At 39.9% G+C, this 26,995-nt stretch overlaps 2 protein-coding genes across 4 annotated transcripts; both read right to left on the bottom strand.

The window, feature by feature from the left end:
* Positions 1–168: 168 nt before the first annotated feature.
* Positions 169–8,702, bottom strand: rer1 (retention in endoplasmic reticulum sorting receptor 1). Of its 2 annotated transcripts, XM_053424596.1 has the most exons (8): positions 8,545–8,702; positions 6,711–6,792; positions 6,182–6,286; positions 4,953–5,049; positions 4,503–4,581; positions 3,519–3,654; positions 2,148–2,202; positions 169–714 (listed from the first exon to the last, which is right to left on the bottom strand). In XM_053424596.1, the coding sequence occupies exons 2-8, from the start codon at positions 6,789–6,791 to the stop codon at positions 704–706; spliced, it is 564 nt and encodes a 187-aa protein (XP_053280571.1). In that variant the 5' UTR covers position 6,792; positions 8,545–8,702; the 3' UTR covers positions 169–703. The 2 variants fall into 2 exon arrangements, with proteins under 2 accessions (XP_053280571.1, XP_053280570.1); XM_053424595.1 differs by having other exon boundaries at positions 169–2,202.
* A 1,290-nt stretch (positions 8,703–9,992) lies between these two features.
* tp73 (tumor protein p73) lies at positions 9,993–26,102 on the bottom strand. 2 transcript variants are annotated; one of them, XM_053424573.1, is made up of 12 exons: positions 25,809–26,102; positions 24,592–24,840; positions 16,451–16,637; positions 16,142–16,257; positions 15,713–15,822; positions 15,366–15,508; positions 15,176–15,264; positions 14,889–15,016; positions 14,228–14,382; positions 13,907–14,039; positions 12,300–12,393; positions 9,993–11,996 (listed from the first exon to the last, which is right to left on the bottom strand). In XM_053424573.1, the coding sequence occupies exons 1-12, from the start codon at positions 25,827–25,829 to the stop codon at positions 11,595–11,597; spliced, it is 1,827 nt and encodes a 608-aa protein (XP_053280548.1). In that variant the 5' UTR covers positions 25,830–26,102; the 3' UTR covers positions 9,993–11,594. The 2 variants fall into 2 exon arrangements, with proteins under 2 accessions (XP_053280548.1, XP_053280549.1); XM_053424574.1 differs by having other exon boundaries at positions 15,375–15,508.
* Positions 26,103–26,995: the final 893 nt, after the last annotated feature.

Raw genomic sequence — 26,995 nt, 5'->3', positions numbered from 1 at the left:
GGTTTGAAAGCAATTCAAGAAATGGGTCCTTATTGAGTTTGGAAAATGTCGAGTAAACCGTCAAAATTAATGCCATGGATTTGAAGAGAGGAAATAGAAGTGTACTGATATCTTGGATAGTTTTTTTAACCATCTATACCCACAAAATATGAAACCAAGACACCGACATACTGTTTGGAGGGACACATCTGCTTTAATGGCATTTGGAGTGAAAAAAAATTACACTTGAGCTATTAAAATCTTTTTTTTAATAACTGTTGCACAAGAAAACAAGAACATGCAATTCATGAGAAACATGTTTAATCAATCAAATTAAGAACCCAATTAACCAGTTCTGCTTTTGTCAATTTCAACCTAAATGGATAAAGAAAAAAAAGAAAGAAAAAAAACAGGAAACAGGAAACAGTATGGTGGTTGGAAGAAAAAATTATAATAATCTAAAAAAAAAAGATCTTATTTTAAAATATATATATATGTATATACAAATCCTCCAGACAATCATTTGAAACAAACTTTTTACAGGAAAATGTTTTGATCCCTTACTACAGTGCTGATCATAGTTTATTAATGACAGATAATCCCCAGCATTTTGATAAAAATGGGATAAACAAAAAATCAACAGGTTTATAGAAAAAGAAAAAAAAGTGTGATCGTCACCCACTTCATCCATTTGTTATAATAAAAGCTCTCAATCTCTGTTTTCTTATGTTTCCTCTGCAAAAGAAAGAGAACAACAGTTTGCTTGGAATGACTATATTTACCAAAACGTTTTTTTAAATCAGTAAACACAAATTATCAAGGACTACAACAGCTCATCTATCGAATGAACCCCAGACTTTGAAACACAGATGGGTAAATGCTTCAAAGAGAGGTGGAATTGCTCTGTTATAATGTAAGATTAGATCTTGTTAGGAATTAAACTTGAATACTGGTTCTGAACTTTGAAATATGTTTAGACTAATTATTCAAAAAATGGTGTAAAAATCGGAGGTAAAGCAAATTCATTAACTTGCCATTTCACTCTAAATGCCCAATACGATGAATTGACAAATTTGGTTTACAGGGGTGCTCAATGACACAGTATCCCATCTGTTTAACTCAACAGCAAAAAAGTACTAAGAACTTAAGTAGAGCTAGACTACAGTCTATAGGCAACTAAATGGGTTGGGGGTTAGACACATTTGCCTTGAAATATGCATTCAGCGTTGTGACGTTTGGCTGAAGATTGAAATAAAGTCAATGATAATCATCCATATTGATCCCAGTGTAATCTGGGCTGTATAAAGAATCACATTGACAGCCAATCCATGATTTATCTAAACCAAGAAAGATTAATGCCGACTACTATTTCAAGGGATGAAATATAATAAGTCCATTCTGTCCTGAATGCATATTCAAGTGGAATGTGACCAATTTTTTCTTCAAAGCGTCTGCATTTGGACATGAGGACAACTGGCCTACACACCTAAACCAGCTGCACGTTTGTCGAAAAAGATGAAATGATTCCAATTAAAAGACTGCTGCATTTCCTTCAGATTTTATATTACACATCTAATCGTGTTATTTTGCTATTAACACTACTGGATTCTCAATATATAACTTGTTACAAATAAGTAGAACTGATATATTATTTAAAAGTTGGCGAATTTATTTCAGTTGGGTATAAGGACATGGACTGGAATCACCATCATTAAGGGGGAAAAAACAAAAAAACAATTCAACCAAATAAATTCACTGCAAATTTTTTTTACATCAGTGTGGCTCCTTCTTTAATAATTTTATACTTACCCCATTGGGTTAAAAATACGAAAGGCAACACTGAGTCAGATCTTACCTACTAGTGAACAAAGGCAAACGAATCCTAAATTGAAGATCGGGGTCCTCAATAGAAAAAGAAAAAAAGGCTAAATTCCCAGACTAATTCGATCCATATTGCCATGTCCTCATCAAACATCTTGAACCATGGATTAAAACTAGTATTTTCATGTTATGTTTTCATGATACTGTTCCACTTACAAAAACAAACAAAAAATCTCTAACCCATGTCACTCCCCACCAGCTGTGAACGGCAGATTTCAAATGAGACGGAGGGGGGAGACTAAGTAGGAGTTTTTAACTAGCAAAGGCTTTCCCTGTTTCGTCCTTGCCTTTGTATGTCCTCTTCCCGTGTGTGAAGGGTAGGTATCTGTACTTGACCATATGCTGGAGGAAGTGGAGAAAAGAACGAGCAGAATTAGTGACAGGTATTTGAGTTTGTCCAAACATTTTTAAAACAATTTTTTATTGGCACTTTAAACAAGATATTCAGGTCTTCAAAATAAAACATGTTGATATCTCCTGCAGATGAGAGAGTTCACCCAGAAAGGAAAACCCAGATATACTCACCACTATGCCGATGGAGGGGTGGATAAAGTGTTTTGTTATTCACAAAACACTTTAGGAGTGTCAGTGGTAAACAGTGTTGCAGCAAAAATCCAACACAATTGAAGTTAACAAGCAAAATGGAGGCATGTTATGTTTTTCTATTGTTTAATTACATCTGAAGCTTTGGTCACTAGTTACTTCAATTGTAATGGATTGTGAAGGTGTTTAGTGTTTTTTTGGACTCAAACACTTCACCCACCCCTCCATCGGCATAGTGGCGAGTAGATGAGGGAAGTTTCATTTTTTGGTGAACTATCCGTTAAGGGTGAACACAATTACCAAAACATCTGTACATTATAATGGATTCAAAGAAAATATCCCTTTAAAAACATGACTCATCTGAATGTGACTTGCATTGCATTTAGGGATGTTCATCATTAACCATTTAAACATGAACCAACTATTAGAATGTTGCCGGACTCAGTATCGATGAATTTGTTTCTAGGACATCTATACCATCTGAGAAGGTATTCTCTACTGTGGGTGTCACAGTTAACAGACTGTGAACCAGACTGACCCCACAGCATGTGCACATGGTATCGTTTCTGAATAAGAACGGGTAGAGAAGCGGTCTGCTGAGGACTGAGTAGGTCCGGCATGTTTATGAGGGCTGATTATTGTGATCTGGTGAGTAAGAGGGCCAAGCAATGCTGCAGGTGAGTGATAAGTGAATCCTCATTTTCTCCTGTTTATGCTGCTGTTTGTTCAAAATTAACCCCATATTCAAAAAGCAACGCTTTGGTCTTTTTAATATGTCATCAATTATATAACAGTTTAATCTTGTTGGGTAGTGGCTAATAATATGCTGAGGGGCATTGATCATAGATTTAGAAATTAAAAATAAAAATCCTTAATTGCATTAGGCAGTTGGTTTTTCTGACATTTTGAACAACTAAGTTGCCAGAGCTAACGGCTATGGGGCATAATAAATAGACCTGAAACCTTACTCAACGGGTTATTTGCCTGATCCCGTAAAAATACTTGGATGAACTGCACTGCTTGCGTTACACTGCTGTAACTCCATTACATCCACAGTGTCAATGTAAACAGTTACATGTACTGTATCTGTCAATGAGTGAGTGTACACAATTTACCTTGATCTGCCTCTTCATGGTGATGCAGAAGAGCATGATGAAGTACATTACAAGTATAGGCCAGAACACTGGAACGTTGAAGGCCTCAAAAAATGTGCAGATCATGGCGATGACGATGCCTTTTGTCGCAGAATGCCTAGAAAGAAAAGTAACATGACCTCAGTTAAAACTGTGTAATCTTTTTTCTCTCTGATCCTTTGTGACACGGAGTCAGCAACACTGTCATCCTTAACTATTATTTACGTTCAGAACATGAAATAAATACATGATGGAAAATGAAAGCCACTTGGTGACTAAACTTAATATCTCCATATGCTTCATCATATTTTATTTAAATAAATAAATAATACGTAAATAACTTACACCAGGATAATTTTAAAACAACCTGGTCATTTATATTTTTATGTCCAATATTTTTGACAGCACAGCGACTAACCACATGAGGAACCCTAGATTGTCTTTGCATACACCAGACAAATTGCTACTGCAGAATGACTGATGCAAAACCACTCTACTCTCTTCCTGTATTTGTACACAGCAGGATGCAGGATTTGCATAAACACATAACAAACACAGTTTAACTGGTACAACACAAATTGATATGGTTTTGTTGATCTATTCATAGTACGTTTCTTAAACGTATAACTTTCAGAATGGATTAAAACTGCCCAAAGATGTTAAAATTGTGCAGTAGAAGTCTGTCAAAACAAGTTGCTGATTAGGTTTCATTATCAATGTTTAAAAGACAGAAGTTTATCTATGGAGAATACGAATAAAATAGAACTGATCGCATGTTGTCACAAGCAAATACACAGATTTATTCCACCCCATATCTGTGGTTTATGCTAAAGATTCTTAGTCCTTTTACAAATGAGCTCTGCGTGACTTAACCATGCACCACACGGGTCATTTGAAAGACCATGATTTGCAATCTCTCTGTGGATGGAAAGAGATAGGTGCCCCGACCACGAGTTGGACTCTCACCAGAATTTAAATTCAGGCAACCTCCTGATGAAGGGGCGAAACTCCTCGTTCTGCTTGGTAGGAAGGGATGGGCCCTCATCTGTAGGAGATATGTTAACAGATGATGTGGTGGTTATTAAAAAGGATACATTCATATGTGAGCATTTAGGCCATATAAAAAAATTAAGATAACATTTTTAAATCATTTTGCTTGAGTATTTTCTTGAATTTTCCTTTTTCTGTGGAACTGAAATTATTCATCTACATGTTAACATCAGATTGTCTGGTGCTACGACATAACATTTTCTGTATTCTGTTCCTTGGACAAATGTATAAACTATGAAAACATTTGCAATAAAAAAACAAATTTGATGCACACCTGTCGAATAGTCAAAATACTGAATAAACAGACAGATAATATACCAAGTGCACAACATGACCATATACAAAAAATGATTCGATGCAACTTGCCTTCGTCAAGCATTGAGGGATCCACTTTTGGCGATAGAAAAGCAATGAAGAGGTTGAGATGGTAGATTCCCAAAGCATACGTTACTATATACCATCCCTGAAAAGCAGCAGAGGAACATCACCACGTTAAAATGATTTCTGGGTAACTAGTGAACATGGAGGTGCACCTTTGCTAGTTACAATTACACACACGAGCGAGAACATTTTATGGCAACGACACAGACAAATAGACAAATTTAAAACATATTAGTGAGTCGTGCAACTACTGTTAATCAAACTTTTAAAGCAAGGATCATCAGCCCCCAGCAAAAAAAAAAAATAGATGTTAAGAGTTACTGTCCACTTGGAGCAGCCCCTAAGGAGATGACAAGGTTACTACCATCAAGAGCCTTTTCAATGTTTATAAATTCGATCAAGGAGCCGACTAAATTATTGCACACACACACTAACCTCTCTAATACAATGGCTGGAACTGCCTTCTTCTCTTTGGTGAGAGGTCTGATGTCAGTGATGATGATGCTAATTTTTAGCCAAAAGAAAACAACTCAAACCAATCCTCACCTTTGTTAGTTGCATGCATGACATGCAGAAAGAGTAATTCCTCCCTCGGGTCAAACTCAGCAGTGACCCCACAAACAAAATAGCTGGTCGAAAATACTGTCCTCAGAGTGTTTGTTGTAGCTTGTGCTGTATCAGTAATCTGCTCTGCAACAGTTCTTAGTGACAAACTGTGAATTTGGAGCAATTTTACTTGGTTTGGCTCTAGCAGCACAACATCAGCAACAAGGCTCCTTCATATACTCTCCTTCTGGAAAAAGTGTTTTACCTCTTAGCTCACTCACCCCATAAATAGCATGATTCATTTAGTCTGTTTCTGAATGTGTTGTTAAATGCTGGTTGAACCAAAACTCAGTCACTGAACAGTAATTTATTCACAACATGTCTTTCGATAACATAGTCTGTGCCCCAAAAGGCATATATAGCCAGAAGGGACCTAACTGGACATGTTAGTCTACTATTTAATATCATTTTCTTTAATTGCAAAACTTTAATTCCTTTTAAGATAATTGATTTGTGGTTTTTAAATCACATTTGGACAAAGGTCAGAAATCCGTTGAAGTGATGCTGTCATCACAACTACTTACAATTCCCATGGCTTACATTTTCTTACTTTACCTGAGCAAATAACAATATACTAAATGGGGTAATATACAGAAATGAAAGATTACCTGTAGTATGTACACTCTGATCATGTAGACAGCAGTAAGTAGTAGAGTGGATGCCCATCGGGCTGCATAGAATGGAGTTGACTTGTCTAGCCATGACTGATAGACCTGTTCCACGATATATACACAAAAGGAAACAAGGAGTAGTCATCAGGGAAAAACATCCATGAACAAGCAAGATATTTAACCTTAGAGAAAACACCACATTTGTCTGTTTCACTTTTGCATAAATATGACTAAAAGACATAACATCTGCAACCCGTCATCCTTATTTCTAATGAATGTAAAGGAAAATATTCCCAAACCCTAGGCCCTTTGTCTCTGCCTGACTGTTGGAATACACTTAGACAAAGCCATTGACCACTTCTCACGTATGATAGCTAGTGACATTGTTTAAGCATTAATAACATCTCTGAGTACAAAGCTTGGGGGAAAAACTACTGAGTGGTTATTTTGATAGTTAGCACCATATCAGAATTTTTGAACTTGTTATATCAAGTTAATAAGACCCACACATCACACGATCACTCACCTGTCCAATCCGTGTGAAGAAGGCACCAACTACAGATGGTTTCCCATGGATCGAATCCCCAACACTGTCCCCTTCTGACATTCTACAGACAAACAGAGCATATTGATTAGGGGTAGAAGAATATAACTTACCTGGCTAGTTTGACTGAAACCGGCCATTTGTCACTGCAGGGCAGCTTCATTATATAGGATCCACAACTCTAGTATCTCCACCACCCTTGGGTGTACAGAGGCTGGAATTTCAAGTTTGTAAACCAGCCAGTTGGAATTGTCTACACTCGACATACGTTTTGTTTTGTTATGAGACTAGACACACATTCCAACATTCACTGGCACTATCTTTAATCACAATCCAGTGCTTCAACTATGAGAAATAAATAGAAATGGCAATCTAAGGAGGTTTTTTTAAATAGCCTACTATATCTAACTGTATCTGGTGTTTGGATGATCTACATTCCTGCAAGGCCTTTTAAAGATATACTGGACTCCTATGGGTCCCTGGATCCCCTGAATGGGATTATAGCATTTAAGATAAATAACACCATAGAGGCAGCAACATGATTTGATGCTTGAAGCAGTCACAAAGAGATGAAACAGCACAAAATGATATGGATGGGTCTGCCTGCATGTAAAAGAACAGCAAGAGGTCTGTCACTTCCAAATCAGTGAGGGGTTTTCACTGATCATACACACACATAATCCATTCATGGAGACGAGTTAAAAAGGCAACGCACTTCTGAAATGTGTGACCAGCTCGTTGTGGTAGATGTGCGATATTCTCAGATGAACTAAATCTACAGGAGCTGCTCTCTAACTTGTGTCTTCCTGGTTCACACCACCCGTGTAGAGATTCGAAAGATCACCGGCTACAAAGAAAACGAGAACACAATCTAATAGCGTCCCTGTTAAAGTGAAAACGCTAACTGGCCATGGTCACACATTTCAGCTACTTTCACACAGGGACGAGAGGTCCATTGATTTAGAAACGAGTTGGCCGTGAATCTTCTATGTAACGTGGACATTAGTTGACCACCAATCACAACGTGTGTTGTCATTACGCACCCACTTACAGATGAATTGTATTTATGTATTTCGACACGTAGCGTTAGCTGCAGAAAGGCAAGACCGTGTTTAACTGTGCGTTATGGGGGCTAGCTAACGTTAGCTGCATAACTAGCTAACAGGCTGAGGCACTCCGGAAGGCAGCTAACAGGTAATATTTGTAGAAAGACACACACTGATAAAATAGTGAAATCACTACAATCGACTAAAGCAACAACTGTTATTATCGTTTTGTCGGTTGTATTATTTTTTTTTTATCAGGGACGTTAGCTGACAAATTAGCCCTAGAAATAGCTAACCAGCTATCTTGCTGTACATTGCCCTTTCGCCCAAATTACCTGTTAGTATGGGGGATGTAGTTTTAGACGAAGCTTCAGTTAACCCCATACGGTCCTTGAATCAATTCACGAGACTACACTTCCCACAACTCACCCGTGGAGTATATCAAAGCCGAGACAAAATAAAATGTAGTTCGTGACTCGCGTTCACTTCATTGCAACGTAGCTGTCTCTGGAAATCATTGAACTACAAGTCCCGGCAATGCGTTTGATAATCTGACAACTCACTTCCGGAAGTTCGGTACTACGCTGCCGACGGCTCCTCAGCTAGCCGTCCGACTCTGACAGAAATGAAACTCAACTCCATGAACCGCGTCACTGTTTACTGAACGATACCGTGTCTGTACAGCGTGGGTCCTGGTTCCTATGTCTCTCTGTGTCTTTGGGTTGCGTTTGTAAATCAAGTGAGGATAATCAATGGCGCTCCTCTCTTACCTGATGCGGCCGCTGATGTCACTACCCGGCTCTACCTAGCTAGCTAAACTAGCCACCTCTCGAGCAAACTGGTGTGAACACGTCAGTACTTCCGCTAGGACTCGAACACACGCCAGGCAGGAAGGTCGATCCCCGAGAACGACGAGCCAGTGACAGTGTGTTGATGACGTATGTGGTGACGTTCAAAGCCTCGCGAGCCGGCCGTACCACGTGACTCAGTCAGGAAATAGTTGTAATTTTTTAATAAAAATTAATAAAATGTTGACCCTAGTGGCATAAGCACATTCACATCACAACCCTCTGCCCAATTTGTTTCCACTTTCCTTCCTAATTTATGTATTGGCATCACAAACATCATTCATACATTTTTCTTCAATTCAAAGCTTCACACATCAAGCCATGGTGTCATTATAATCACTCTGCCTGCTTTCAATTTATTGTCCACTTGATGGCGCACCATGAAGCTTTGGCCCATGAGTGAACCAATTGGATGGAAAGCTTCAGTGCTTCATGAAGCTTCATGTCGCCATCACTAGCTATACTAGCCATACTATGCGACTTACAATAAGTTCACTCAACATTTATGAGTTACATTATTAATAAGTTATATTTTTTTAAGACTTCATACTCTTTTGTTTTATTTAGGGTTCTCTTATTTAATGGAATGATTGAGAATGAACTGAGTTTTAATATCCCTGTTTCCGTTTTCACAAACCATATTGGTTTGTATTTTTTTATGACTAGTTTGTTCTATATTGTTGAGGGATTTTATGACTGGTTGGTTTTATTTTCTTTACATGCCAATGTAAAGCAATGTGGATTTTGAAAAGTGCTCCATAAATGCGCCCATTTCAAGCTACTCCATCTCTACAGTGAATGACTTTCATCATTCAGTACTTCAGGCATTCCCCAACTAACTTGTTGTTGATCATCACAAATCCTTATTTTTATTTTTTCCTTTGTTACTTTTTGGAATAAATATGTTTTTTGAATCTCTACCCTTCTAATGCAACATGGGTAAAATATTACCGTTATTCATTTCCTGTGTTATTTTATGCATTCTTTGCTATATGTTTGAAATAAATGTATTTTATCATTTAATCATTTAATATTTCAGTGAAGTCATTGTGCTTATATGCAATAACTCAGAACTGCCTATGTTATTTTTATATAATATTTAATTATTTCTATTATATTTTATTGATATATGTATCTCATTTTTTGTATGTGCCATGCATAAGAATTCCAATGTACCTGTTCTGTCTTGTACCAGTGCAAATCACACTTAACATCAAGCTATCATATATATCTTAATTCAAATGCATGTCTTATCAAATGCTGCAGACATTAATCCCACGTATGTGAAAACTAACGTAAATATCAATAAGAAAAAACTCAGAGCAGTGATTAGTCTTGTCATTTTTTGACTTCAATAAAGAGAGACAATGAAAGACGCCAAATATTTTAATATCCACGGTTTTAAGAAAAAAAAACACTGAACTTTACAACCTAAGAAACTAATAGACATTGATGAAGAGCAATAGTTACAAACCTCTTAATAATCTCTATATATTTATAAAAAAAACTTACCAGGAATATCAAAACAAAGCACTATTTCTATTTACACTATGACAATGCATAATACTGATCATAAGCACAAATAATCCTAAATCCTTTTACCTAAAGCATTAAAGTGCTCTGTCTTTGACCAGTTGGTGTTAGCCGGTGGAAATGTGAACGTATGAGGGCCATGGAAAAATTACTGCATCTCAGGTAGAGATTATTATCATGGTGCAAAGTCAGCTACTTACTAAAAACAAATTTGACACCATACTAAAATTGCACCATGATCAATCATGTTGATGGCAATTGATTGAAATTGGAATGTTGTTAATGATTAAATATCCACAAACAAGTGCTATGAAGAAACACACAGCTAGTATGAGGAACCTGCCCTGCAAGGTTTTATTCAAAATTCACCAAAAAGTAGACACATACTACTGTCTTGTCTAGTGTCGTAAACAGGGATGCCACTCTTAATGTATTTTCCGCAACTCTGATTGAATCCCTTCTATTAAGATATAATACTGCTTTTGATATTTTGCCTCTCAGCTGTTTTGTAGTGTGTTTCCATACTAGTATATAAATACAACACCTCCCACAGTAAAAAAGTAATGGATGCAATGTTTTACTTTTGATTTTACTTGTTGACTTGGATGGGACTTCCCTTGAATACACACTATTCATACCAAATCCCATTTAATAAATTTGAACATTTAAATGATAAGGGCATACTGAACTAGAAGTCATCAAGTTATCTTTTCCATTATAATATACACTACTAGGTGATCCCATAACTGATTTACCAATCGCCTCTGTACATTTGGTTCAAACAGGAAACACAAGTTTTCATTTTGATTCTAAATACCCATTTTCAACCCAGCTAGTCTAAAACATTTACAAGTTACAGTATATACATTTGCACAAGTGAAGTAAAACTGAAAGAGCAATAAATAAGGCAGCTGAGAACTAGTTTTATGATAAAAGAAAAAGATACAAATTAAAACTATTCAATGCTACAGTTGATGTACACCATAAATGTCTGGACTGTTAGAACATTTTTTGAATCTATTATTGCACTGTGAGACCAAACAACATCCCGCCTCCCAGAATATTTGATATTCCTCACTTGTCACCTGCGATCATTAGAGTCAGAAAACTTATAGTTCAAACGATGTGTTCTTCCATTGGCATTGCCTTGACAGCTGCATTGTCGCAGTGGTGTACGCCGGGAGAACTTGAGACATATTTTGTGGTATCTCATGTTCAAAGTCCTGGATGGAGCAAGTGTTCATGCACAAAATAAGGAAAGCACAGGAAATTGCATTCATACACTGAAAAACATTCTAAACAAAACTTGATTCTCTGCAAGATCACTGGGAGAAACACCTAACTGCACATATAAAGAGCCGATCCACATTGGAGTACGATGCAATTAGACGGATTGTGACAATAACGCTGTCAAAACAGTCCCGAGATTCTTTTCAGCCTCAGTGAACGTCACTTTCCATGAACTCCTCCTTGATGGAGTGTTTGTTTCGTGACATTCTGCAGTCGGGCATGTCGAAACCAAAGTCAGCCCACTCATCCCCAGGTGCTGCCATACCTGACGTCCCAACGACACCTGCCCTGTTGGGGATGGTGATGGTATGGCGGACGCGAAAGTGCACGGCCTCCATGACACGCTGGCGTTGCAGTTCCCCACCAGTAGTACCGATGGCAGCCATCGCCGAGGCGGCCATGTTGCTGCTGGAGCGGAGGAGCTGCTGTCCTTGGTAGTCATGGTGATGGTTAGAGGCGGGCAGCTGGATGGGAGCGCCATGTTTCATGTCCTGCAGACCTCTCCAGATGGCGTGGCGGGACTGCTCTGGTATTTTCAGCGCGCCTAAATCCTGACAGAGGCAAAAACAGACATTGGAGAAGTGTGAGTATGAAGTAGAAGACGAAGAAAAGAAGACAGATAATGATGACGTTGTCGGTGCATCCTGGTGTATTTGCAGGTAGAAACTATTTGTGGTCAGATATTCAACAGGACACCTTTAATAGCGATTAAGTCAAAGTATTCCTTTTTTCCAGTGGGTTTCCAAAATGTTCACGTTCACTATTGTTTCCTCTCTCCTTTTCTATGACCTAGCATTTGATATTGTAATGATTGTTGTCAGTGTGAGGTGGTGAGCAACAAACAGAGCAGTTACCTCCATGGTGAGAGTCTGAAGATGGTAGATCGACTGGAAGCCTTGGGAGGTGAAGTACTCGATGAAGTTCTGACAGCCGAGACTGGTCAGGAAACTGTATGGGGAGAAAAGCAGGGCTGCTTAGACTGTCATCAGACCACAGCTACAAAATTTAAAGTAGGACTGAAATATATAAAATCTATTTGACACAGATGAAAAGTGCAGCTGTGCTTGTATCACATCATCATCTCACTATCATCTCAATCTAATATTAGTTTATTTTAAATCCGCGTGAAGGATTTAGGGCTTATATTAAGCCTCAAATCCACAGAAACCATACATCTTGATAGATGCAATTATGGTAGAACCACAAACATGCATTTATATTAATGATTCATAAGGCCATAATTGCTTTGGTGAAGAACCTTTATTATAAATACATAAAATGTTAATGTTTTTGTAACATACAATGTAATCGAAAAATACGCTAAACTGTACAATTCAAAATAAACATGATGATCTAGAAAATGAAAAGCTGGACAAAGTCTGATGTATCAAAAAAAAGTTAAATTTGTGTCAGTCAAACAACTGCATTGACACGTTCTCTTAGAAAAATAAGAAAGTAAACAGTTTTAAATTAGACAGAACGTAAACAACGAGAGATTCTTTAGAAGAAAATCCACTGTAGTGCATTGCAAAGGTATATGTAGGCTGTATACATAGTGACTGTGTGAACGTTTTTAGATGTATATGTATGACGCACAGTTTGGGCTTCATAACAAACCCCGACATCTGATTCAGATACTTAGCTCATGCAAGTAGTTGAAGCGAATTAAGGTAAGAGCACTAGTTGCTTGTAGACAGTCGACAAAGACATAGACAATTTTATCTTACACTGGTAACAGAACACAGCACAATTTGTTTTTTTTAATTTTCCTTATCTTCACTCAAACATTAATTAACCTGTTGCTATAACACAACCTTTCCACTTAAAGTTCCTTTTAGGCTGTTTAATAAATGGTTTATTTATCAATTGCATGGAGCTAATTCCTCTTTGGACTTTCATTGTGGCACCAGCCATGGTTGCTGGGAGATTTGTGATGTAATTGCGAGTCTTTGCAAAGCAACTATGATCAAATCAAACAGTCTGTATTACACAGATCCATCTTAACACATTTCACTGCAAAAAGGACCCCCCCGTCCTCCCAAAAAAAGGAAAAAACAAAGTTTGGCCAGATGATCAAGCATCAACATGCCACTTGTTCGTATATAATCCATAGAACCTTGACAAGATGGATGACATGACATGATGACATGACATGATGACATGGTTGTATGAAAATGAGAGGTGCTGCCATCTTGCGCTTTTAACAAACTCGATATGATGTGTTATTTTTAGTTTGGTCAATGTCCCATCCACTAACATGGAGTGGAGTGGGCAGGGTTTATGAGCTATGCTGCAGCCAGCCATCAGAGGGCGAATAACGAGGGTATGGCTTCACGTTTGGGAGCCGACATGCCGTCCACCTTTATATACAGTCTATGATTTCAAACCAACAAGTGCATGTGATTGTCTGCTGGCCTTTTACAGGAGAAGAGAGGAGAGGTGTCATTGGAGGGTGAGGTACCTGACGAGGCTGGGGTCAGGGTTATACGGAGGGGGCGGGCTGCAGTGGGAGGCAGACATTAGAGTCTGACTGCTGTGGCCTCCGTTCATATCACCGTTGGCCTGCATGTGGTGGCTGTTGAGCATGTTTGAGCCTGGGACAGAGGAAGGGGCAGTCAATACATAATCAGCAGCAGATGACCTGTACTATAATTTACTATTACTACAATCGCATACAATTATTCGTATTAATATTTTCTGATCGGAAACCTTTATCAACATACAGGTTTTAAACATGCTACTTGTGATTTGTTTGAATCACACACACAAGGTATAAACTCACCCATATGAGCTATGGAGGTGGGGGCAGTGGGGTGCTGCTGGGGCTGCTGCCCCACCAGCTGGTTGACTGAGGGCGGTTTGCTCAGGCCTCCGTGGGCATGAAGCTTGTTCATGTTGGACATTGGAGAGTAAGAGGAGGGGGATGACACATGACTCCTAGACAAACGAGGACAAAGAGGCAGAGTTCATTGAGATACGTGGGATATGTGTGAAGGACTATTTATTCAGCTTCTTGTGAAGGTTATTTCATTCTACTCTGAGATTGTAACTTCAACTTCATCTGGAAAATGACTCATAGAGAAGTGTGTCTGGGTGTGGATATATTTGTGTGAATGGCAAAGTGAGAGTCCTTTTATATGTTTTGTGTATTCGCATTTTACACAGGTAGAGTAACTTCAATTTAATACTGGCAGCAGGTTTTTGTATTTCTCTTTAGCCCTGTTCATACCTGAGAGACCCAATCTCAAATGTGTCCTCAATGCATCTTGGCTGCATCACACCTGTACTTCGAGCTGCCCACTTGTGATTAGGTCAGAGCGGATGTTAATACCGGGTCTGAACAGGGTCCTTGTGTATAATTGAGTGTTTTTAAGCATGTTTACAGTATGTAAATTCATCAATGGTCCTCTGTGTGCTTGTGCATGTGAGTGTGAGTTACTCACGGCCTCTGCAGCAGCTGCTGCTGTGTTTGTTGTCTATAGGAGTCCACCAGCGGCTGAGGCACCAATTCCACCAGTTCCAGACTGTCTTTAATCTTCATCAGTAGCTCGAAGTTCTCTCTGCCACGAACCTGCGGCAAACACGACACCGGACCTAATCAACAGCCGTTGGAGCACATCTTTTGAACAATGGTTCATAGTTGAGTTTAGGGGGTTGAAACCTCACAAATCAGATTTAAAAATAACACTATTTATTAAATTATTTATGAAAAAGTGTGTAAAGGACTTACAGGAATGTAGTAAATCTCTTCTTCTCCGTGTCTTCTCTTCCTCATGTTAATATTTGGACTCGGGATATTCGGCGGACTCTGTTTGAAGTCTATAGACGACAGAATCAAACTTCAGCAGGTTTCTCTAACATGCTTCACATCTCATCCTTAGACATTCACATTTCGTGAACGTCTCAGAATTTCGACTCACTGCGCTTACTGGCACTGCCATTTTTGGCCACATTCTCATTCAGGGCCTGTTGTTCCCTGAAGTGGTCCTCATCGGCTTTGCGGTCTCTGCCAGGACACGCACATATCCGACCTTCGAACGACCTCCTGCCCAAGACTTGACCACTGGAGTTAAAAGAAAAATGTACTTGTTACTGTAAGATGAAACACTAATGCAGTGACCGAAATCTGTTCACACGGTGACATTATGGGGACTTGTCTTCCTTATATGGACAAAGAGCAGGTCCCCATGAGGTTTAGATAAGGTGTGAAGGTTAAGTGTGAAGGTTAGGGTTAGCCATGCGTTTGACCTATGTATAGCTGACTTACTCCCTGGTCTCCAAAGTGATGATGATGAGGATGGGTCTTCTGTTCATGCCACCCACACAGCTGCTGTTGCACATGAAGTTATACAGGATGGTGGTAAACTCAGTCCCCACCTGCAGCAAACAACAATAAATGTTTAGGGGTTTAAGGTATTTTATGAATCAAACAATATCTCTTATTACCAACCATGTGCAGACAAACGAACCTCCCATTTTCTCTGTAAGTGTGACCAATCTACCACCAGGGGGCAGTGCTGTACTGCACTTTGATGTGAGGCAAGACAATTGATGCTTTTCATTAACCTCCCCTGATAGTTTCTCACTCTAGTGATTATTTGATGACCTTCATCCTTATTTACAGATCCGACTAAGTATTTCCCTAGAACTGACATCACAACAATGTAACGTGTCTCTATGATAACGAGCCACCAACCTGAGGAGACTCATAGGGCACGAAGACGCTCTGTCGGCCAGTGACAGGATCGTCCACATACTGAGAGAGGTTGTTCCCCTCCACCCGGATCAGGTGACTGGCTGGGGCTGCTTGACCTGTGGGGAGAATGATGGAAGAAAGGTGAGGATGCAGTTGGTTGATCTAACTCAGAGCATCAAACCCTTCATTCACCACACAATCTGGTTTTTAAATATGTTACTGCACAAAATGTTTGTGCTTAAGGCCTAAATGACACCAAAGTTGTGATTAATGAGTAATGTGTCTTATCTCCTATACTGTGTGATTTACCGTCATTGAAATCTCGTCCCAGTTCATGATTGGGGCAGCGCTTGACCACCTCTGTGACGTGCTCCGCCTTCTTGTAAACGGGCATGGCTCTGAGGATGCTGCCATGTGGAGGAGAAGCGGACAGTTTGATCTGGATCGGACAGGTCTTAGCAATCTGACAGTAGAGCTTCTTCAGCAGAGGCGAGTACTGGATGGGAGAGGCACAGACACAGGGCCAGAGAGACTCAAGTCAGTGATCTGTGACGATGACGGCGTGCATATGGGACAAAGTGAAAATGGAAGAGGCATTTCTCTAACATATTCTCAGAACATCAGCACAGTTGAACCAAGACTTGAGCCAACAAAATGCCAAACAGTTGCTGTGTTCAAATGTGCATCACCAGGTTTCTTTCTCTTTCTTGAATTTTACAGATGCTCATTTCCAGAGTGAAGAATCAGATCCATTAGTCATCAGTTCACGCCCTGAGGTTTTTTGAATAACCTACAGAAAATTGAACTTGTGACAGACATAAAGAGTTGTTCCCTCAAGACATTGATATGAATAATAAGATAAAAGATAGGTAGATTAATCTCAAAGGATTTAGCACCATAGACATCAGGGTAAAATAATGTTGAAAGAGATGCTGCTGTATGTTAATGAGAAGAACAAGTGATTTGAGCCATTACATTATATATTATTGCAGCAGAGATAAAAGGGATTCAAGTGGAAAAATCCAAATTAATCAAAATATGATTTTCTGATAAAATTGCGGGGCCCAAATAGGACAGTGTAATTATAGCATAATGTTATGACTGAAGAAAACATGGTGTCAGGAAAGGGAGCGTAAGTAAACTGAACTGTAAAACTGTCAGCAGTAAATTTTAGTCGGTGTTATAAAAGTAAATACTGGGTTATTAGAATGAATAAATGATTATTATCCAGCAGGGTGGGTAGTAATGCGAGATGCTGCAGATGGTAGAGGAAAGGCATAAAAGGACAGACTCAAAATATGGTGTGTGGGTTAGGGTTAGGGTGTGTGTGTGTGTGTGTGTGTGTGTGTGTGTGTGTGTGCGTGTATCAATACCAAATGGGGAAAAGGTGAAACAAGCGTTGGATGTATTTGACTGCGTTCAATCCATTCAGTTCAATGAGATTGTGCTGAGCTGTGTTAGCTAAGTTTTCAATGACTCCTTGTTTATGAGCATTTACACATGCAGGTGTGTACTTGTATGTATGCGTGTGAATGCCTGTTCAGACGCATCGCAAAGACACCGGGACAAAGGATGGAGAGCCTTAACATGCCCCGACACAATCACCAAATCTCAAAAATCTTCCCCCGCTGAACTTGGGACCTTCCAGAAAAGACAGAAGACGACAGTTGTCCTGTGTGGGCTTGCAACAGTGAGCTTGAATTCAGATGAAACAGTGAAACATGTGGCAGAAGTACATGCAGCTCAATATCTGCCACGTCCTATTGGAAAGAACTTTAGTGTCATTTTTATTATTATTCTTTGAATGTGACAGGTGAGAGAAAGCACACCAGCATGAGAGCTATTGAGAGAAGCTGGAAATGTAAACCATGACCACATTAATGGTCTGCATCTCAAACCACTTACTAGAATCCTCAATTATCATTTTAAACTTTTTATCTGGTTGACTTTAATCGTGTGGTAAATGGTGAATATTTTGACATCCTTCAATCGATGACTGTGTTTGTAGGAGTTTGTAGGAAATTCAAAAACTAACACCTGATAATATTTTGAAGTTTATGAAAAAGGCTGTATTACAAATTGGCATTTTGGGTCTAACAAATGATTTTCATAAAGATTTCTGCTGCATAGTGGGAAGTGTAGTATCCACTTGAGCTAGAAAACCTATCTTCACCCAACTCAAATAGATCACTTTTTCATTTGGACTCCACTTTCATTTAAATATTTTTATAATTTGTTCTTATCATTCCAATTCTGGTTTGACTCTCCCTCCAGACAGCATCTGGCCTGATGACGACTGGCACAGAGTCATTCCTACGCCAGCAACTGCTTGGATTCCTTGTTGTGACACCGTTACTAAGCCCCTCACAGCCACACACATATCCCCCCCACACACACACATACACACACACACACACCCTTAGCCATGAGCACTCCCTTGAGGGCAATGGAAATACCTGTGCACAACATTACCTTTCCCACCTAACTTTGCCTGACAAGTCTGAACAGCCCATCCATACCTTGAATAAATAATTTTTCTGAGAAAAGCCAGGCAGAGTTCTTATTTACAAAGCTGGGGACTGTTCCTGTAGCAACAATCACTTATATCTAAAAAAAAAAACAAATACATATCCATTGATTTATCCTACAGCATGAGCACAGCAGACTTTTTCCGTAATTAAAAATTATTGACAAATTAGCAGGCAGCGTCAGAGAAAGTATGATATTTGGTCAAGCTGGTGGTTTCAATGCTTTCTGTTTGATAAAACAGTTCCTCTTCCATTGGCATATCTAATTGTAAATGGATGATCCACGTTTTTCGCAGGCTTTATGAGTTTTTAGCTATTTTTGTTATTTTTCAAATATTTATCTAAATTGCCTTCAAAAGAGGTAATGTTTCCACCTCTGTCCATTTGTTTTTTAGTCTGTGTTTTTTGTAGGCAAAATTATTGAAAAACTAATGGAAGGATAACCTCAAACCTTGGTAGAAGGATGCAGTATGGGTTAGAAAAGAACCCATTCAGTTTTAGTGTGGATCTGGATCAGGGGGTGGATTCCAGAAAATAACTTTTTTTTACATTGTGAGATAGGGAATATTTTTATTTTTTTTTGTCTTTTGTCTCCTTGATTTCCAAAAGAATAATTAATGGATCTTGATGAAGAAACCTGGTGTGTTGAGAGGACTGATCGTAATGAGTGTGCAATTTGGTGCAGATCCAAATAAAAATCTGGATCCAGTGGATTTAAATATGTTTGTAAACTCTACTGAGTACCATTCTAGTTTTATTCATTTGCTTCTCTACATGGTTCTTATTCTACAGCACCTTGGTCAATTTTTTTGCAATTCCAGGTCTATTCTGAATTCCTGATGGCCGAGTATTAAAAGTGACCATTGGTTCTTGAGACATTGTGGAGACAGTAGGAATCTCAGAGTGCATGAAAAAATCATAAATTACTTTTCCTGCAGATGCCATGGGAGACGTCTCAACTCGTCCAGAACATCAACTAGTGTATACATGCACTGACATGGAATAGGCCCGCACACACACATGCATCACAGATTAGTCTGGGAGGTCAGCTCCTTGTGTCATCGAAAGAAGCGCAGCATTAATGAAAGAACTACACTATCCGATGTGTTTCTTCCTGTTGAGACAAGAGATGCATATATTCAGACAAGTGATGAATAAGCTGGGCTTCGTTTCAGGACACAGGGTGGGATGAAAGGATGGAGAGGAAGGACAAGGAGTGACTGAGAGTGAGAACAAAGAACTACTGACGGAAGCTTATTTGGTTTGAGGTGGAAAAACTCTTAATATGGGTAAGAAAATAACATTTAGAATTGAGGGAGGAAACCAATTTGGAATACTTTTAGACATAGAATTTGTAAACGTAAAAAAAAAGAAAGATGTCAATTGCAGAAGGTTCAACCGGATGTTATGAAATCTGTTCCATCTGTTGATTTAAGTTGATGTAGACACTGTCATTGTTGAGGGTAAAAACGACATTGACAATAAAAATACCCTTTTCAATGTATGTTTAAGTTTTCATCACATAATTTCAAAAATAAGATATATGGATTTGTAACATTTAATCAAACGTGCCAACCTCCTAAACATCCAGTTTATCATTCCAAAAAGGTTTAATGTGATTATGACATCTATGTTTGGATTTACAGTTAAATCATCCATCTATCCATCCATCCATCCATCCATCCATCCATCCATCCATCCATCCATCTATCCATCCGTGCCTCTACACTGTGGACCAGCAGAGGCAGGTCCTGACAGGCTGCTGGAGACAGGGTGATGATTGCCAGACCGTCATCCATATACACAAGCAACAACTTGCCCACTGCAAATCCACTTAACTGTCCAAATATCGAATACATTTATGCACGCGCGCTCGCACACACACATACACACACACACATACACACACACACACACACACACACACACATACACACAAACACACACTGTAATTGCTGTTTGTTTCTAAGAGACTTTGGGAAAAATATGTGATGACCTTAACAGACTGACTTTCTTAAGAATCGTTTCTTTCCTTGGAAATTCACTGCAAATTTCCCTCTCTTTTTCACCCTTGTAAAGCATTATTGTTAAGAGAATTTCTTTGAGTCTATAAGGATATAAAAATAATGATTTTACCTATTCAACCAACTGACAGATTACATAATGTAAGAAGTAATAGAATGAGTTGAATGGCTTCGTATTGATTGCATTACTGCCCATCACTGGTGAAGTATGGATAGTAAAAGTTCTGTATTTATGACAGCATGGCAAATACACAGTATTACACAGTGTGAGTGTTAAGGGACACACAGCAGAATAGAGCAGTCTAAAACATATTCGTATCCATGATTGGTGACATGCTGCAGTCCAGATTTCCACTGAGGGCACTGGATAATGTTCACAGGGATGATATTAGTTAAGATATCAATCCTGGAGCCTCTATCTTCTCTAGTACATCTACCGGTTGACTATAAAAAGCACCTCTCTTTTATAGATTCACACACACACAAGATCATGTACTTGGCTCGCATCTGAGTGTGAAAGACACCATCTTTATCCAGTGTGTTTTCCCAGATCCGGTGGTCGACAGGACAGGTAAGCCAGTGGTGATGTGGCCGCGGATGATGCATGGGGAGAGGAGGGGAAGGACGCATTGTGTGGGGCGTGTTGGGACCTGTGTCCTAACGGAGAGAAGCTAATAGCTGGGAAAAGCAGCTTCTGACAAGCCGCCGCGAAGTGCATGTTCAAGCCTGTGTACCCCCCCCCCCCCCCCCATCATCCCCCAAACATACTGTACGCACACACACACACACCCACGCACACGCTGACATTCACATTAACTGAAGTCTGAGTGTATGGAAAGAAGTCTTATTATTTGACAAGGCAGAGGTGTTACATCTCATTTCCAGTCGCAGTGACGCTTGCTGGCATCCACGCCAAGGAATCATCTTCTAGGGGCGAGATAGCGGCAGAGTTTCAGAGCTATTATCACTAATACACGGCGTCTTGACGAGACAGGCGGGGGACTGGGGGATTACCAGGCGAGCTTAACATGGGCTTGGATGGATTTACAGCAAGTGGAAACATTATGATAGTTGAAAAAAAGTATTGTGTCTTCTCTTCTCTTCTCCTCTGCTCTACTCTCATTTCGTCTCTTCTCTTCTCATCTTTCCCTTGATACCCAGTTGTGTACAACCACAAACCTAACCTTTCTTGTAATCTCCCAATGCCACCCACTCTAACTCGGAGGACGGGAACCAGGTAACTGATTACAGTCAATATGCTTCTATGTCGTTCGGCATTCCCCACTGCCTGAGGCCTTGAAAATCTGCAGGAAACCCAGACTGTTGAACTTTATTCAAACAAGGTGATTCAGTCTGGTCCAGCTATCGTCATCCTTTTCTTTGAGCATGTTCAAACCAGGGCTTTCTACAGGATTTTGCAGATACACACATACCCACATGTGCATGCACATTACACACACACACACACACACACACACACACACACACACACACACACACACACACACACACACACACACACACACACACACACACACACACACACACACACACACACACACACACACACACACACACACACACACCCGCACACACACACACACACACACACACACACAAAATCCTCATCCACAGTGTTATTTCTGGGGGAATCCCCTTCCATTCCAAGAGGCTTGACCTTAATCTCTATTCTTTTCAAAACTAAGACTTGAGAGAGACTTGACTTTTCCTTGATCTGATCCTTTAAACATATTTTCCCACTGAGCTCATGTTTATTTACACTTGTGTTTTTATATCGGTAAAAAATGAAAAACTACTGCATGCTATAATTTTTATTCAGAACATTGTCCTGCCGGCATTTTAAGCAAAACTTCAGCGGCATCAAGAAGTATCCGAGAGGATTAAACCCTATCATACTGCATCATTTCACACATGAAATGCTTTGTTGTTGCTGTATAATAATCTTTAAGTACATCTTCTTATACAATCATATAATCAGGTGTGAAAGATGAAAAACAAAGCATTACAGTAAATTCCATAAAAGCTATGAGCAATCACCCTTTTTCTCTCTTTCTCACTCTAATCCCTCCTGTTTAACTGCAGCAGAGGCATCTGAATAATCACAGGCTTCCGCACAGTCCTGTTTCTGCTGCCTCATCATCTGTATCGTAAGTCGTGTGCCAGTAACAAAACTCTTTTGTTTCTGCCGGTAACACACACACACACAAACAAAGCCATGATTTGAGTCGTTCAGGCAGGTACAATCAACGCTTTCTTCTTTTTTGATTCAATTCGGATCATTTTCAAGCTATTATCCACGCAACCAAAGAGGATAAGAGGAGTTTATTTGGTTTGTTGCAAAAGGCAAGATGGGGCCGCAGGATGGTGAAGTCAGTAGAAACACTAAATTATCTGTTGGCAGTTGCCCTTCAGTTAAAGGTAAAAAGATGATCAGGGATTATCCCTGATTTGATCAATTATCTGGGATGAAACAGGTTTGAACTTAAATGACACAAAATAACATCATTGTCCATGTTTTTCTTGGATTCTATGAAAGCACTTTGGCCTTGAGAGAGACCTTAGTAAGAGAATGGACGAGAGAAAAGAGATGGCAGACGTATTTTAAGAGAGGACCGGGAGAAACTTTAGGCGCCAAAGGTGACAGCCATGAGTGCGTGTTAAGATCGGAGGAAGAAAGAGACGGAGAAGAAAAGCAGCAGGTCAAAGACCACCACTCTAATGTCCAGTGGGGGATCTTCTTACATCACTGAGGGCTGAGTTAAACTGCCCGCACCATGCATGGTTACTCCCAGCAAACACAGCCACGCAGGAAAACCTCACTCTATCACGCCGAGACACTCACAGGCCTGAAGGCTCGCAGACACACACACACACACAAACAACACACACACACACACACACACACACACACACACACACACACACACACACACACACACACACACACACACACACACACACACACACACACACACACACACACACACACACACACACACACACACACACACACACACACACAGAGTGAAGGAAGTGCAGTTTGTCTCTCGTTACTCTTGTTTCAGGGAGGTCAACTATGTGACAGTCGGAGGTGACACCTTTCCAGCAGTAGACCCCTCATTGGGTCATGAGGAATTACGCAGCTCCCATTTCACCTGTCTCTCAGCACCATCACATCACACGGCAGTTGTGTGTGTTGAATTCATTAGGTCTGGTCTAGGTTTTAGTTAGGACATCTCTGAGTTGTGTTCAACTAGGACTGCTGGTATTTTTTCTAACCCGTAAATTATATTATATATGCCATATATATATATATAAATATATGAAAAAGGGATATATTGTCAAATAGTAAATATCAGTACCACCTACTATGAATCAACAGGCAACACAAACATTGTCAAGAATGGATTAAGACTTATATTTAGTGTAGCAGTCTTTCTGAATATATTACTGTATTATTATTATTACACAAATAGTGATTGAACAATTCCTAAAGTTATATTATACATATTATGTGACTAAACATTATTTTCTTTTAATAGATTGATTGATTGAATTGCCTCGCAAGACACTGGACACTGGACAAAAGGGGTCTCGGCCATATACCAAACTTTTCCAGTTGCACTAGATTTTATTCCTAGAGGTGAGTGGAGGACATGATCAATTACTGAATGATGCACAACTTTCTCTTGCACGTGACACACCAGCACATGTGCTGGCTTGGATGACTGGGTGAAGGAGTTGTGTCGATGTGTGGATGTTTACGTGTGTGCAATACAGTTACTCACTAAGAGAGAAAGAAAAAGGCAGAGAACCACTAATCAACAGACACACAAACACACATTGCACATCCAACAAGAAAGTGTGTTGTACTCACAGTCCATGTGGCAGACTTGGCGGTGCTGGACTGCTGGAAGGACACCTGGAAGGTGTGCGGTCCAGGGTAGTCGGTGTTGGAGGGGATGGCAGGGGCAGGGGACAGGCCCTCGAATGTGGAGTTGGGCTGGGAGTAGGGTGAGGGGGTGGGCACGGCCGACGAGGAGGCGTTCTCGGAGCTGTAGGGGCTGGCGGAGGTCGCACGGCTCCCCAGGCTCTCCATGCTGCTGCTCAGCAGGTTGTACTGGGACTGGGGAGAAAGGAAGAGGGAAGAGAATGAGGAAGGCGGAGGAGGGAGGAGGGAGACGGAGGGAGGACACAGGTAGAGGTGCTGGAGAGACAGGGGCTTGGAAGCTTGCAGGGAGGTCGGGTTACACTGGGAAGCGAGAGTTGTGGGTAGTGTGTGTGTGCGAGTTTGTGATGCTACATGAGTGTTGGCACACATGTAACTGTCTAGGTAGATGTCCATAATCTTCACTGAGCATTGTTTGTTTGATTTTTTTTCACAAGAAATTACAGAGAGGAAAAAATCATCACAAGCTCAGGACAACATTGATTGTGATTGTGTGTGTGTGTGTGTGTGTGTGTGTGTGTGTGTGTGTGTGTGTGTGTGTGTGTGTGTGTGCGTGTGGCTGTTTCAGTGAAGTCCTCACAGGATCCTCCTTGGGGCTATGTGAGGCAAGTTGTAAACGACAAGCGTAATCTGTGCTCTGCCTAATTGCCTGTCATTCCCCTGTTGTCCTCTGCGTTGTGTTTGAGAGGAGAGTTAAGGTTTGTTGCCCTGTGTGTAGCGACACTTCTGTTAATGCACTGTGTGAGGCCCATAAAGAGTTAAGCTACTCTACAGTAAGAGGAAAACTACTTTGTGACCCCGTATTTCTTTTTACATGGACATTTGTAAATTCTTTGTCAGACTATTCAGCAAAAACAGAAAAATCGGAAGACATAAAGCAACAGTGAGTCCACCTGTTAAACTTCTGCTCATCAGTTACAATGAGTCCACGTTTCATATTTGTATCATATCCAACCCAGCAAAAGAAACCAACTTACAAGCAATGATAATGACAACAATTATATAGATTATTAAAGTAAAGATGAATGTCTCGTCCATATGCGTGTCACAAAACTGACAGAGACTGTAAAGTTCACACTGAAATGCCATGACATTACACACACATACACAACCACCCTATGAGCAGAAAAACATAAAATCTTTACCTTCTTTTTCAAGTAGTACATCCTTTACTGCTTTGGTCTCATTTGTTAAATCTTCAGTCAGAAATGTCCAGACACAGTAAAGCAAAGAGAGTGCAGGAGAAGTGTGCATCAGTGGACACACAGTCACACAGTCACTCACACACACACCAAACACCACAGACACATGTACAGCCAGGAAAGGGGACAGAAGGTGAGGACTGGCGTGGTGAGAGAGAAACGATAGACTGAGACGAGAGGAGAGAAGGAGAGAGGCAAAGAAGGATGGGAACCCAAAAAATGGTACGACGTTCTAATTATGGCATGCCCGGACATAGACGGCAATGCCGGGGCGCATGTACACACATGCTCCAAAACACCTTGTGAAGGCCTGCACTAAGTAAACACTGTCTGGTCTGAGAGAGAGACAGAGAGAGAGAGAGAGAGAGAGAGAGAGAGAGAGAGAGAGAGAGAGAGAGAGAGATAGGTAAAAAGGAAAACACATGAAAGTATAGATCAAGGGTCAGACCCTCGCGCCCATTATTGTATATCAATACAGCTTTACATCAACAGTTTGTCTTTTAAAAACAGAGACTCCTGAACACCGATGGACACAGAAATCATTGATCCAGGATGATCTGAGTAAATGGTTTATTAAATGGTTTATTTTAACTGTAAACTGTTTTTTTTTTATTCACATTCGGTTAGAATCTAAAACCCAACCAAGCCCAGAGAGTATTTACGATTACTTAATAAATAAACGTGTTTTAAATTTACATTTATTTACTCTAATTTGTGGGTAGAATTTCATTTAGACTGGACGTGCTGGAACTTGTCTTTATTTACCTATTTTCTGGATGTTATAAAACCATAAGCTGAATTCATATCCTCAGTTTACCTGGATATCCTGTCCCTGAGCGCTGATGTGTGTTTTCAACCTCAGAAACTATAACAAAGTTACACAAAGATATGTAAACTTCATGCTAGAGTTCATGAGCTGAAAGCAAAGGGACAGGTCAGTGTCCTCGACTTGACGCAAACAGTATAGGTTGAATGTGGACGCATGCATCTGTGGGTGCTGAGAGTCCAAAAACATCTAATCTATGATAGTTTTATGCTTTACTTTCTGGTGTTGCAGCCTAATATCAGTGACAACGCTAGATCACTCATCACATGCAGCGCCGAAACGATTAGTCCATTAATTGTAAGGT

Source organism: Pleuronectes platessa, chromosome 6 (genome assembly GCF_947347685.1).
Source record: "Pleuronectes platessa chromosome 6, fPlePla1.1, whole genome shotgun sequence".
NCBI classification, from domain to species: Eukaryota; Metazoa; Chordata; class Actinopteri; order Pleuronectiformes; family Pleuronectidae; genus Pleuronectes; species Pleuronectes platessa.
This window is presented reverse-complemented; position numbering and strand designations above follow the sequence as displayed.

What these genes read in the sequence shown, in the direction of transcription:
- rer1 (XM_053424595.1), bottom strand. Translation starts at nt 6,791, where the DNA reads ATGTCAGAAGGGGACAGTGTTGGGGATTCGATCCATGGGAAACCATCT. An exon ending in TCAGAGTGTACATACTACAG is followed by an intron (nt 5,050 to 6,181) that starts GTAATCTTTCAT and finishes GCTGCTTTTCAG; the next exon opens with GGATGGTATATAGTAACGTA. An exon ending in TTGCCTGAATTTAAATTCTG is followed by an intron (nt 3,655 to 4,502) that starts GTGAGAGTCCAA and finishes TTTTCTTTCTAG; the next exon opens with GCATTCTGCGACAAAAGGCA.
- tp73 (XM_053424573.1), bottom strand. Translation starts at nt 25,829, where the DNA reads ATGTACTACTTGAAAAAGAAG. An exon ending in GGGACGAGATTTCAATGACG is followed by an intron (nt 16,258 to 16,450) that starts GTAAATCACACA and finishes TTCTCCCCACAG; the next exon opens with GTCAAGCAGCCCCAGCCAGT. An exon ending in CCTGACCCCAGCCTCGTCAG is followed by an intron (nt 12,394 to 13,906) that starts GTACCTCACCCT and finishes CTCCCCATACAG; the next exon opens with TTTCCTGACCAGTCTCGGCT.